Source organism: Schistocerca gregaria, chromosome 7, assembly GCF_023897955.1.
Source record: "Schistocerca gregaria isolate iqSchGreg1 chromosome 7, iqSchGreg1.2, whole genome shotgun sequence".
Classification (NCBI taxonomy): Eukaryota; Metazoa; Arthropoda; class Insecta; order Orthoptera; family Acrididae; genus Schistocerca; species Schistocerca gregaria.
The window spans coordinates 558,955,941-558,971,032 of record NC_064926.1 but is presented as its reverse complement, the minus strand read 5'-3'; the positions used below and the strand labels follow the sequence as shown (position 1 = coordinate 558,971,032).

The 15,092-nt window shown below is 40.8% G+C and overlaps 1 protein-coding gene across 6 annotated transcripts in view; it reads left to right on the top strand.

The window, feature by feature from the left end:
- LOC126281932 (neurobeachin) overlaps positions 1-15,092 on the top strand; it is a 2,071,601-nt gene that overhangs the window by 1,917,047 nt on the left and 139,462 nt on the right. For all 6 annotated transcript variants that reach the window (XM_049981271.1, XM_049981272.1, XM_049981275.1 and 3 more), the window contains one exon: positions 2,106-2,208. In XM_049981271.1, coding sequence (XP_049837228.1) covers positions 2,106-2,208 — 103 coding nt within the window. The remainder of the gene's footprint in view (positions 1-2,105; positions 2,209-15,092) is intronic.

The following is a 15,092-nucleotide window of genomic DNA, read 5'->3' as shown; positions in this document are numbered from 1 at the left end:
TGCTTTAGCTTACAGTCGCAATTTTTTATTCTGACTACTGGCTACAGGTTTCGATACCAAGTACCATCATCAGACCATCTCCTGGCGCGCAGCCTTCCTGCTTACTTCCCAAGGAGCATGACGAGGGCGCCCCAGGGAGTGGCCTGATGATGGTACTTGGTACCGAAACTGGTAGCCAGTAGGCAGAATAAAAAAAATGCTGTTATAGGCTAAAGCAAACAATTTTATTCAGTTGACCATGTCTGGATTCCGTGAAACGTGGTAATTGACTCAAGGACCCTGGTGTGCAACAGTTACGACAAGCCCTAGGATCCTTTGAGTTCATCTGATGTAGTGCTCCCTGGATTTTTATTTCGGGGAATATAAATGATGATATATCAGAGCTGAGATGAATATTTGAGTCAGTGATGCGTTTCACGAAAGGAAAATAGATTCTTACCGTGGTCTACAGTGTTCAACAGTCGTTGCTGCGAAGCATCATATATGTAAGAAGGTTCAGGATGTACAGCTTGTACAACTTTCGTAATTCTATTGGAATTTGCCTTTCGTAAACTGTGACTTACATAGGAGATTAGAAAGAAAAATTGAGCACAGCAGAGGGATGGGCAGATGGGCAGTTTGGATTCAGGAAAGGAAAAGAAAGCTAAAGCTGCTGTTGGTGTTTGAGGGTAATAGGACAAGAGATGCGAAATGTTAACAGGGAAATATACTTCTGTTTTTTTGTTTGGGAATAGAAGTTTGACCGAGTTAGCTGTAGTATCCTTACGAACAGCTTGAAAGATGAAGTGTAGACTGGAAGTACAGAAGAGTTGCAAAGCAGCTGTACAGAAGACAAAGAGCGATGATAAGGATTGACGATGTGGCTGTTGGAAGAGGTGTTAGACAAGTGTTTTATATGTCAGCAAGTGTGTTCAATATTTTGATCAGAGTAATAGAAGAAGATACAGGTGTAACGCTGGGAGCAGAAAAGATGGAGCGAATTAAGTTTGCAGATGATCAAGCAGTGTTCACTGAATCAGAGGAAGGACTACAGTTTATGATGGAGAGGGTGGAAAGACCTGGGTACACATGAAGTCTGTTAGGTATTTGGGAAGATTGGTGACAGAAAATCGAATCTGTAGTGAGGAAATCAAGAGGGCATATGTAGTTAAAAGCGCTTTACTGTATCTATGGGTAAATGTGTATTTGAAAAGGTGAGAGGTTTGTTGACACCAAGAAGGATTCCGATAAAACTAAGAAAGACTTACGCCAAGTGATTTTTGTAAATTGTGATCTTACGACAGCTAATCTTGGACAGTCAAAAGGAGGGATGATAAATAAAGCTAAGAAACACATTCGCTGAGAGTTTTGTGTGGATTGTTGTTTTATGACAGCTAATTTTGGACAGTCAAAAATAAGTATGGTAAGTACTTGGATAATTTTGGAATTCCCTTGTGAAGAAAATGCGAGAAGTGAAATGAACTGACGGAATGACGAATAAGGAACTGCTTCTGGGATAGGGGATGATAAGAAGTAGGCAAACATTTCGACTGCAACATATATTAAGAACAAATTGCCTTCATAAGAGTCATCGAAGAAATGATTTCAGGAAAGAGGGAGGGAGATGAAGACGACGACTTGGAATACTTGATGTCGTTAAAACCGGACGGAGTTGGCAGCAGATTAGGGAGGACGCACAGGAGAGAGGAAAGTAGAGAGCTTCCAATTCGTTAGCTGTCATAAAACTGTTGTGTCAAAGCAGGGGAAATTTTTGTTCTGGTCCATTGTTATTCATTTCAGAACTTTTCGGGTATGTCGGGCTCATAATTCATAAACGACTGATTGAAAGAAATATGTTCATTAACAAAAGGAGAAGATACTGAACGTAAGATCTTTTGACCCTCAAAGTAGTCGGCCGTGTGCTTGAACACATTCCGTAATGTATACGTAAATCTAATGTGAATTAATAAATAAATACTGCAAGCAGTTCCAGTTCTTCTATTAGCGAACTCTGTTCTATGGGGAAGATTTTAGCAGCAGCTAAGACGGCTCTACGGCCATTTAATGAGCAAGTGTTCTCCATGAATCCCATCTGCCTGACATGTGCCTGATTTTCTCTGTTGCAGCGTCCATCATGTTCGCATTCCCGGATCAGGCGACGGTCAAAAAGGTGATCAAGGCGCTGCCCAGGGTCGGAGTTGGCATCAAGTACGGCATCCCGCAGACCAGGTGAGCGCACAAACTTTCTGTTATTCACTTGACAGCTGCCTGCTGAAACAATACTGCTTTTCAAAATGTTACGGTTATTACGCTTGTGAGTCTTACTTCTTTCCCTCTCATCCACTGGCTATTATAAGGCGTCATTCAGATAATAAGCAAGTCGTCACGTGTTTTCAGTTATGGATTTTATTTTAGTGTTAAATTCTTCAAGTTTAATTTCACATCGGGACTCACGCTCTAGGCTTTAAGAGTCAAAAAGAAACAGGAACCGTACATTTTGAAGTTTTTCACCTGCGCTGATTTCGAATAAATTGATCGTGAAGCACAGTAGAGTTCTTGTTTCATGTCTGGAGAGCGCGGATCATTCCTTTGCTGTATGATTTAACAGCTTGGAAAGAATATGTTCGCATGAAGCGTGAGGCTGTGTTAAGGAGAAAGTAGGTTTACAAACAAAGAAGGTAAAGTGAGTAGTAGTCCTGTCGTAGTGTAGGATAGTATAATGGTGCTTAAAAGAACTTAATGATGCTATAAGTATACTTTTTCGCCACCACTGTAAAACTGTAGCTTTGAGTCTGGAGGCCATTGTACTTACACCTCGTAAATTGCTTAGAAGAGAAGTGCAAAATGAAATCAACGAGAGGGAAATTTTGAAAACAAAAGTTTTAGTGCACTGAGCGCAAAGGATGCAGTGAAGAGATTTACTAATTAAACATCTATCAACAAACTTGTAAAAATACGTTGCCTCATAAAATTGAACGGCTGCTACTTGTGTTGATTCCAGCCCTCAATAATAACACACTGCATTACATCAGAATTCAAAATCTCGTTATAAAACAAATTTTTGTTAGTCTTTGGCATTAAAATTTAATAATATCGCTTGCAGGGTGCCCCTCAGAAATGCATTTCAGTATGTACACACATGAATGCTACCGAACCTGTCAAACTCTTTAAACAATTTAAATTTGCTAATGTTAGTCTTATACCTACCGAAGGTGAATTCGGAAGAAAAGGGCGTAAACTCATGATGTTTTCATCCTACAACTTTTTCTGTTGTTGACTTGCTAACGTTGGTACCACAATACAAATACAACTAAGGTTTACTTACCCTCGCATTCCGAAACAGCATATTAAACGACGACACATCCTATCAGAATAATCACGCTGTGTGACTGGAACATCCTTCATGTGAGAGAAACGAAAAGGTTCAAAGTACTTTTCGACGGAACTCTGCCGGTCCCAAAGAACAATAAGAAACTGGTCCGTATAATCAATGAAATACATCCTTTTCGTCCAACGATACATCCTCAGTATAAGGACAGTGTAGATTCATTACAGTTTGCTGTATGATTTCCAGCTGCTTTGGTTACAAAAACTGAAACGTTCTCGCGGGAACGACATGGCTTGACATCAAATAATGCGCTGACAGTACCCAATGTTTATCAGAGTTTCTTGTGCAAGCGGTTAACACGCTTTCCAGCAAAAAAATTAGGATATGCGTGTAAGTGCATTGGACTGCCCGGTAACGAAGGCGCTCCCGATTTTGCTAGGTTAATGACTACTCACGTTGAACCCATACAGCTCCTAGTCGCTCACTAAACCAGACCACTCGCCTGACACATCCGCACCCCGCTGAACACGTGCCAGTCCTAGACTTTGCGTATTGGTGAATCCGTTGATCACTGTAAGGGTCACTGACTACCGACTTCAAAAAAAGTTTTCAACGCCGCAACTTGGCGCTTACACTCTGGATAGCCGCTGGCCAACTGCTCCATCTCGCGAGCTGCCAGCAGTTCCCAAAACTGTTTTACCGTTCAGAGCATTCAGCCAATCAGTCTGGAGAGCATGATACAGGTATTCTCAGTGGCCTATCGCTCCTGATAGTATTCCACTGGAAAGCGCTGCTTAGGCGGATTACGGAACGACCAACCCATAAGCTCCAGGATGGACAAGGTGCCTGCTACTGAATATCAGAACGTGGCTCCTGTGCCCCTAGCATCATGACGTGGGCGGGAATCATACGTTACGGCGTTATTTCCGTATGAGTTTTGGCTAAAAATAAACTCTGATTTTTAATAGACAAACAGCGCGGCCCTCAGTTCCGACCCTACACTGCCGAGATAGGCGACATCCCTCGTCTGCATTCCCCACAACACGTTCACCTGCCGAAACCTCAGTCGAGGCGCGACTTTTGTTTGTGTCAGACCGCGTGTCCCCAGGCCGTCGAGAAAATGCTTACAGTTCTGAAAGAATAACGGATTAATGTAAAATTTGTAGTGAAACTCGGGAAGTCCACCACAGCGGCCCATTCTTTATTCAAACAAGTGTACGATGAGGACTGCGCATGCAAGTTTTTGCGCGGTCTACAGACGGACGAGAAGAGACTGAAGATGCACACCTCCGGGGTGACCCTCAATGTCAACAACAGACGAAAACATTGAAAAATTAGAGATTTAATCCGAAAAGAGTGTCCGTTCAATATTCGTGCGATTCCTGATGTAAGAATCGATAGAGAAACATTTCGGTAGATTTTACATGAACATTTTCACATGAGAAAAGTTTGTTCAAAAATGGTGCCCAAGAACCTGACAATAGAACAAAAAGACTGTTGAATGAATAATGTCACAGGCACGTTGAAAACTATCGAAAAGGATTCTAAATTTCTTGAAAAAATAATATATGATGAATCGTGGTTTTTCACTTATGATTCGTCAATCAGTGCATTGGAAGAGCTCCAAGTCACGAAAACTGAAGAAGGTTCTAATGTCAAAATAAAAATTCAATGATCATTGAATTTTTGGAGATCCGTAAGACTGTGTACGTGAACTGGATGCCTGGAAATCAAACTGTAAATCTTGGAGGTTTATCTTGGAGGTCCTGTCTACGCTCTGGGAACGATAAAGAAGAAAATTATGAAAAAACAAGACATGGATTCTGCATCAGGACAACGCCGTGCAGCATGCTGCACTGGTTGTCAAGTCATTCTGCTGTGTCGGAACTTCCACCTTACGCACCAGATGTTGCTCCTCCTTGCGACCTTTTTCTGTTGCCGACAATAGTATATGCATTGAAAAGAACGAGATTCGAGACGCAAGAAGTCGTGAAAGAAAAAGCGACGGAGACCTTGAAAATGTTTCCGGAAGATAAGTTCAAAAACTGCCTTGAGCAGTGGAAAAATCGAGTGGAACGGAGTAAGGATTGTGGAGGGGGGGAGTACCTGTTAAAGGATTACGTAAAAGTTGTTAAATTAAATAATCTTGCGCTCTTAATCCTGATATTTTTTATCCATGCGCTGTATTGCGTTATTGAGAAACTGATGCTGTACTGCGTCGTTCAGAAACTGATACTTGGATCGCCGCCATTAGGTACTTATGTAAGAATTTTATCTTCATTATTTAGTTCTGAGATCTGTAAAAATATAAATTCTACTCGGAATGTATCCGCAAAGTAAATGAGAGAACAGAGGTACGCAAACAGGAGGGACGATTTCCGAGCCGATGGCGCGGGTGTGCGCTGTTTGACAGCGCCGGCTGGTGCGGCTGTCTCTGGGAGTTAGCGAAGCCCCGCCGCCTTCCATCGCTCACGAGGAGAATACAGCAGGTGCCATAACCAGATTTCCCAGAAACTTAGCTCAGTGGAAGGGGGGTCAAAATAAGCGAACACAAATCTCGGCTTATTCGTAAATACTTGACTGTTTCGAGGTATTTTCCAGGTACTTTATAAGCCATTTACCGCGCAATATCCTCAAACGAAATAGTGGCACAGTGGTTAATTCTGCGCCCCTGTTCTAAACTCGATTATTACTTTTATTTTTGTACTTCATTTATGCGTCATATTCCGTCGAAGATTAATACACGGATTTTTTTCGAGTGTATATAACGTTGTCTTTATTCGTCTTCTAATTGTAAACTATATTAAAACATTAGAGAATTTTTAAAAAAATGTTTTCGGTAAAATTTCTGTAGCGTATTTGATTAATAATCAATTGCAAGCGCCAGCTTTCGGAAAAATGATCCGTTATGCATGGTTTGTTCAAAAAAATGTTCAAATGTGTGTGAAATCTTGTGGGACTTAACTGCTAAGGTCATCAGTCCCTAAGCTTACACACTACTAAACCTAAATTATCCTAAGGACAGACACACACACCCATGCCCGAGGGAGGACTCGAACCTCCGCCGGGACCAGCCGCACAGTCCACGACTGCAGCGCCCAGACCGTTCGGCTAAACCCGCGCGGCTGCATGGTTTGCACGAAATTATTGCCACCGCGGAAATATTCAACGTTCTTAACGGCATTTTGTTCCGGGGTTAGATTCATATGAAGAAATGTCATGGTGGCAGACCTGATTCCCGCGGTGCTGTGGTGTTCGCAGTAGCTGTGTTTCAAATGTTTCTACGATCAGTAACATGCACGGGGATGCACCAATCTTCCTGAAGAATGAACATATGAATGTTATAAGAATTGATGCCATTATGAACTATCAGAAAATGACAATTTGAAAAGACTGTAAAACTTCGAAGTACCATTCACGCACATGACACTTATTGTGAAATTCAGTTGTAATTCTACAATTGATACAACGGACTTTTATCCGCTAACTTGATAAGAAACATCCGTGTAGTAAACCTCTATGGACATGAAACCAATAAAAATAAAATAAAATAAATAAAAACTATAATAGGGCTCCGAACACGGCGCGCAAAATTAAGAAATGGCGATGCTAACCAATGAGCCACCATTTCTTTTGAGGATTTCGTGCGATAAAAGGCACGCAGAGTACTTTGAAAACAGCTCGAATCATTGACTGTCGTTTTTTAAGATACGGTCGAGTATTTCCGGAGACGCTGAGGCACGTGTTCCCTTGTTTTGACTCCTCCCCCACTGAGCGATGTTCCTGGGAAATCGGGTGATGGCACTTGTGTAGCGGTGGCTAAACTTCAAATAAAACGCTCCTCAAAAGATTCCTAACGCCCAACTTGGTGTTCCATTTCAACTGTTCTCCAGTTTTTCAGAAAAGCCTGCCTTGCTATTGTAGTTGGCATTATATGCCATCTTCACTTGCGTCGTCGTCGGTTATTTTGCCGTTCAAATGGCAAAACTCCTTCACTACTACTTTCCGAGCGTTAATTTCTGCTCTAATTCCCCAGCACTTTTTACTTAATTTTACTTCTATTCAAGAGACCGCCTGTGCCGTTCGAATTTCTATTTCCACCTCTTACGGGATTACAGCGTCATTTATTTATTGTCCCCTGGTTTACATTCCTTTTCGATATTTTCTCTTATTTCCCTTTATAATCACCTCTAAGTAGAGATTGAACATCATTGTTTCACCCCCTCTTCAACAGACTGAACATCATTGTCTCACTTCCTCTTCAACTAAAGCCTACCTTTCATGTCCTTCGGCTGTTACAATTTATTGTATCCAGGTCTTGATAAAAGTTGTAACTAACCTTTTATTCCGTGAATTTTATCTCTTATAACTTTCGAATTCCAAAAAGTGTATCCCTGTTTACGTTGTTAAAATAGTTAGCTCAACCCATAAATGATATAAATGTGGGTTTGCCTTCCTTACTCTAATATAAATCATAATGTCAGTATTGGTTCACGTGTTCCTTCGTTTCTCCTAAACCGTAAGTGAACTCTCCCAATAGTTGGCTGCTGTTAGTCGTTTCATCTTTCCGTATATAATGTATATTTAGTATTTTACAACGATGAGTCATTAAACTGATAGCTTGGTAATACATACACCTGTTAATATTTTCGTTCTGACGTCGTACTGGGAAAATTTCGTTCTTCTTGTTTTGAAGTCTGAGGGAATTTCGCTTCTCCCATACATGACGCATAGCAGGTGGAACTATTTTGTCATGGTTGGTTTTCCCAAAGATTTTAATAATTTTTAAGGAAAAACTGGTACGCCAGATGTATATGGTATTAAAATTTGGTAAATTTATGCAATAACAAGAATCTTAGCAGAACTGGTGATAGAGTTGGAACAGCACTGAGCACGAACATTGAAATATCTGCGCTGTAATCCCCGTAGACAGAAAGACCCTACTTTTTGTGAGACTCGATGACGGCGACCGGACCCCTAGCATGCACTGCTGCGACGAGGTCAGTGCACCGCTGCGGGCCAGCACGGTAACACTCACTACACCGAGGATCGCTATTGCACTCACAAAGCTCCTGATCCTGAGATTCCAGCTGCCAAGTAGTCGCCCAATAAAGTGGACGAGAACTCAACGGACGCCATTTTAAAAGATAAACAGTGTTTCATCCGGTTTCACCAATAGAGAAATTGTTGCAATCGTCACAGTTGGTAATATACCAAATTAACTGTGACGATTGCAATAATTTCTGTATTGGGCAAACCGGACGAAATTTTAACACCAGATTTAAAGAACGCACCAGGAACAGTGATAGTACTCCATCAAGCTTCCATCTACATCTGAAAACTCAACACTGCAAAGCAGAGAAAATCCAAACTGCGTTACAAATATTACACAAAATACCGAAAGGAAGAACTGGAACTTTACGTTCATACAAGGAAATATCCACACGAAATTATAAATGAACACACCGATTTTAATCATAAATACTGCCTAGAAAACTTTATTGACGTAACAGAACACGAAAAGACGTAGGCAAATGGTAAACGAAACTTACACAGACAATAGATAAAATTTAAAGGGAAATAAGAACAACGATAGGTAACACCATCTCTGGCAAGCTGTATATATTTTGTAAACATATAGCATCATAGTAAAGAACTGTCAAAATATCTGAGAAAAACGTATTTTTACGTTTAGTAACTACAATAACTGTTATACATACCAAGACATGAGAGAAAGACTTGACTATAAATGCTATATTGTCGTCACTTCCAACTAGACTTAAGTACCAGCTCCAATGCAAACCTAAAAGAGCCACAGTTTATGTACAGATAATCTTACTAACATTATTTCGCAGGTCACTTGATAATGGGAATAAGCTGAAACAGGCCTGTCGTGTAATATATATATATAAAAAGTATGTTACCTTATTGCAGTTTATTTGGATCATTCATATCCATAATGTCTTATACCGACGTATACTATGCTGCGGGCCCTCTTAAACGTAAAATATTGAGAGAGAAATGATGAAGTAGGATCCAGATTTAAATGTTTTGGATGTAGAATAAGAAACACTGTAAGACGCAAAGAGGAAGAGAAAAAGATAACACGGCAATGGAAAGCTTTAAAAAATGTGAACCCTTGGATGAGCAGCCAAGGACAACTTCGGTGAAGTGTTTCTTGTGGAAAGCTGCCTCATGCAAGGTGAACTCGAACTCGCCAACATAATTGCGTAGGTTATTCTTAGGAATACTTTCTGAGCACTTTGGTGCACGGGACCTGTGGACTCAGCCCTCTCGTTACATAGTTATTGTTTTTCGTTTGATTTCTTATCCCTCTTTATGTTTGTAGCTTTATTGCACTGAAAATATCTGCACAACAGTGCAGATATCGATGGTATGCGTTGTGTGACTTGTTTGAAAACGAACTTGCTCCATATACTTGCGGTACTTGCTGCCATTCAGAACTGAACGGTTGTGTGTCGAGTTTCTTTTTCCTACACTCTTAGTCGTACGTTAATAGGAGTTGGCCGATATGCATCATGTTTCCGGGTTTGCAGAACGCTAAGCTGAGCTGGTTTCGCAGCGACAAAAACCACATCACATTTGAGGATTATTGCAATATCTCTTTCCTGTGCTCTTCGGTTTGGTTATCGCATTCCAGAAGCTATTCACTGTTGCGAATGTATTTTCACAGAAACAAAGGCAATCATAACTGTATTATTATTCTGTAATGAACCGTCTCACCATTATACCAAAATAGTCGGAAATTTTTCCAGAACATTTTGAGTGTGGATTTCAGGTTCGTCCTTTACAAGGCCGAAATATGGACATTGCAGAAGAGCAGCGACCAGAGAGCCTTAAATATGAGTCTAGAGAAAGGTAATGTGGCTCAGCTGAAAAGACAAAGTAGGGATTGTGGATGTACAAGAAAGGGTGAACGAGAAGGAGAGAGATAATAAAGACAAAGAAGCGCTTAAAAAAGTCATGACCAAGGAGGTGTGGCTACATGGTCCCACGCCGAACGTACAAAATAAATAAAGAAAAGTGACATTCATTTGCATTGGTGTTCTAGTATTGTCATTGCAGTACATTTACAAACGACAAGCCATAGTTTCTAAGATCCAAGATGATTATCACTTCAACTTGAGTAAACATTTATGAGATGGGTATGTGAGGAGCATCGAAGCGAATAAAAGTTTTCTCAAAAAGAGGAATCTGCTAGCGGTAAAGTAACCTAGAAGTGCGAAAGAATTTGTCGAAACTGTGCCTGTTAAAGCACGGGAGTGGGTAAAGCAAACGAGGACATTCGGAGAAAAAGAAATAATTAAACTTTGATCATTTGAAATGTTTCGCTACGAGAGAAAGTAAAAAAAAGTGAAATGATAAACTATGGAAAAAAGTGAAATGATAAAATATGAAATGTTATAGTCGAAGAAAAAGTAAAAGAAAGAGAAGAAGAAGAAGAACAACAACAACAAGTTTGTGGGAAAGCTGTGGCCACAACAGTTATGTGGTACAAGCAAGGTGGTACGAGATACTGAGCAATTTCTCTCTGTTTTGAATGGGTCGTAATTTGTTTACGATGCGACCTATTTTTTTCAACTTACATTACACACTCATTACTGTGCTTCTGCTTAACATGACTTATATATCGTCGTAAGCCCCTGAACAGGTAGCTTACTTTCTCAAACGATCTGGCACCTTTGCGACTGCTAAATACAGGATATGTTGCACCATCAGCATAAATTACAGTGCTCTAGTCCTACTAACACATTACTGCCCACTTACGAACTTACAGTATTTCCAGGTACCAAACGAAGTTTCGAAAACGAGGAATGTACCTTGGCACTTTTCTGTAGCTTCTCAACACAAATGTACATATTACACTTGTCCAGAAAAATGGTGGAAAACTCTTGCGACCATTCCCAGATCATTCGAGCATTGTCCTTCAAGTAGTCTTAGTTTTCTGGTACAATTTGTAGATATAATGTGTCTTTTGTTGCTTGGAACAGAGATACTATTTCATGATTATGTACAGTGTTAGACGACTTTTGTGCGATCTATGACAGAATGTAGTGGGACAAAGTTCGTATGGGCCCACTATCCATTGTTGACAAATTTATTCAAGATTGCAGCAATAGATGTGGCAATGTTTCAGTGACATCATGGCAGGAGGTTCAAATTTTGGAAGGGAAGAAAGGTGATTTGGGCTTTCTCCACCAACCCAAGAAAATGGCAAGAAGATAGGTCACTTGGGCTACCTCCACCAACCTAAGTCATCCGACCGCCACCTCTTCCTTGGAACTGGCGATAAAAGGACTCAGCCTGTGCAGGATAGGATGGACATAAGTATTCTTTACGCAATCTTTATTTAAACAATTTGAGGCAGTTGCTCTATCCAATATGTCCACCATGAGGTTTGGAGTCCAACAGGCCTAGTACACAGTACTGCCACCAGAGGCCGCTTTCATCCCATGGCCGTCTGTGGAAAAAATGGCGGTAAAAGGACTCAGCATGCGCTGGGCTGCTGACAAGAGGAAGGAGTGTACTTTATTTATTTCGGAATAATTTATTTAGGGATGGATTTCATGTAGTTTCTTTATTGCACTGATACAAAACACTCGCTCTGACGTGCTTAGGGTCACAATACACAGCCTGCAGACCTGAAGCAATTACCGAAATAATGCAGTACACTAATGTACAGACACGCTAACAACTTGTAAACTGTCGAAATAATGCAGTACACAACATACAGACACGAACACAACTCGTTAATTGTCAACGAATAATGCGTGTGTAACACTCTACCAACATCCTCAGAACGCTTAAACAGCCAAAAATAATGCAGTGCACAAACACTCATTGCGGCATTCAGTTTTACGGTGCAATCAAGGGAACTCCAGGAACGATGATGCTTGACGCCTTTATACGATGTTACTGTTTGTACAGTAGCAGTCTACAGCCGGAACCAAAGCTACAGCTATTGTTAAAAATGTTCTCGCACAACACTCCGTGTCGAAATGCTTAAAACAATTGCAAGAAGTTTCATGTTACGGCATAGGCACCGACACATCGAACCACAAGGCTGAAAAGATGTTTCCTTTAGTTGTTGAAGACTTTACTGAAACTGACGGAAACCAACAAAGGTGTTGAAGTTTGATTCGCTGAATAACGAAACATCAGAGACAGTTGCAAAGTTTTGTCTAGACGGTTTAAGACAACTGCAAATTCCATTAGATAAATTAATCGCTTTTTGTGGAAACAATACCTAACCAACTTCGGAGGGCTTCATCGACGCGGCCAGCGGAGTATTTTTCAACGAATTCATGAAAACTGTGCCCACTCAAATTTGCGCCCAACCAGAAATCTGTGAAATATGTGCCCAGCATCTGCTCCTTTGTGTCACGCTTATCTGCTCCCGGACCGTCGTAATTACCCAGAACTACCCGCTGCTCAGAGACAGCCGAGCTGCTCTCCGATAGACCACCTGTACCACGGTACCCGCTCTAGCTATAGTAGAGTTGACATCATGTGACTTGTGTATTTATGTCACAATATTTCCAGTATGGAAGTTTTAACGACCATTCGCGGTAAGCCATGTTGCCAATATGAAGGTTATTCCTACATAATGAAGAGAACGAAAGAAGACGCGACTGTGACGTGGCGCTGTTCGAGACAGATAGATAAACCACTGCCGAGGAATCGAAAGTGCTTTTTTCACACATGCATGAATGTGGAACTCCGGGTGACGCTCGACTGCAAGTAAGGTAGACTTTCAACCAGGCAGAGAAAAGGGCACGAGAGGAAGAGACTTCTATTTCCAAAATATATTCATAGATTAGATGGGTAGATCACATAACTAATGAGGAGGTATTGAATAGAATTGGGGAGAAGAGGAGTTTGTGGCACAACTTGACGAGAAGAAGGGACCGGTTAGTAGGACATGTTCTGAGGCATCAAGGGATCACAAATTTAGCATTGGAGGGCAGCGTGGAGGGTAAAAATCGTAGAGGGAGATCAACAGATGAATACACTAAGCAGATTCGGAAGGATGTAGGTTGCAGTAGGTACTGGGAGATGAAGGAGCTTGCACAGGATGGGGTAGCATGGAGAGCTGCATCAAACCAGTCTCAGGACTGAAGACCACAACAACAACAACAACAACAACAACAACAACATTCATAGGAGTTGGGTTGCCTGCACAACCGAGAGTGTGATTTTGTCAATGAAGTGCCAGAGCAGCAAACGACGATGTGTTTATACTACCAGCAGGCAAAATCATGGGAAAATGAGAGAGATCTGCTGACAAGAGAAGAAATTGACCTGAAGACAGAGTTACTAGCAATGAATGATGGTAGCATTTTTCAGCTAAGCGACGGCAAATTAGGAGAAAGGATAATAGTTTTTAACGGAAGAGCAGGGAGAGAGGCTCTAAGAAGTAAACAAGCCTTTTTTATGGATGGTGTGTTCAAGTGCTGTAGCAAATAGTTTTCGCAAATATACACCATTTGGGAGTACAAATAATGAGTCAGACATTTAATAAGTTGCCTTTGCATTATTGCCAAAGAAAAGAAAAGAGACATGCATCCGTCTTTTCCGAAATTTGGTGGAACATATCCTAGAATGGAAACCTGTAGACGTGACCGTGGATTTAAAATAAACAGAGATTGCTGCGATTGCAGTTACGCTACCGACAGCCGAAGTGCATGGACGTTATTTCCACATAAAAAGTCTGTCTGGAGAAAAGCGTAAATCTAGGACATACTCATGAAGACAAAGAAAATGAAGAAGTACGACTACAAATATGAATTTGTGCTGCGCCGGCGTTTATACGGCCCGAAGAAATATATGATAGCTGGCTCGAGATACAGTCACAGGCATTCTGAATTTTTTGACTACTTTTTACTTAGATGGGTGGCAAATGAAGAAGCCGTCTCAACCTTAGGAGTTGCAACAAACGGCACCATCGAACGACCAACACTGTAGAACGGTGACACAATTTGCTAAACCAAATCCTAAAATCACTGACGTAATTAGGCATATGGAAAGAGAAGCACAGAACTGTGCATGCCCGTTGATGGGGGCAGAACTGAGTATGGAAGGCAAACGGAAGAAATACCGTCTACAAGAAACAAGATGAAAAGATGGAAAAAAAGTAAAAGGAAAACGAAGAAGATGGTGAGATCACGGTTTGCTTGAAAGCTATCTCCTTCTTACAAAAACTTGAATAAATGTATCAGAAGATGTGTTTGGACAGAAAAGTGTACAAACTGTAAATAGCAACTTATAAATAAAAAAAAGATGTATGGTTGATGGTTATAAACGGATTTTAATCACACCTAAATGACAATAATTTACTTTTGCCAATTAGCCAGTCAAACGCCTTGATAAAGTGTAATGGAAATTCGATTATTCTGAAAAATCTGGGCTCAGTTCTGTGGCTAGCCATACCGACTTTGGTTTTCGGTGGTTTCTCAGATCATTCTATGCAAATTCTGGGATAGTGAAACCTACTCGTACATTTGTAACGATAATTACGGTCGATGCGACGTAAACCACAAAACGCAAAATTTGTTTTCCGTAGGTTGTTATGCCGATGAATGAAGATATAGTGAGCTAAAATTAAACATATCAGTGGAATGTAAACTTTGTTTCTGTTAGTTAACTTGTCATTCACTTTATGAAGCTTCTAAGACACATGCACTAACTTCAATGGCGTAAAGATAAGACTCATGTACTACTTAAATGTTATTGAATGTCTTGGCGATATTTGCTGTGGTCAGTT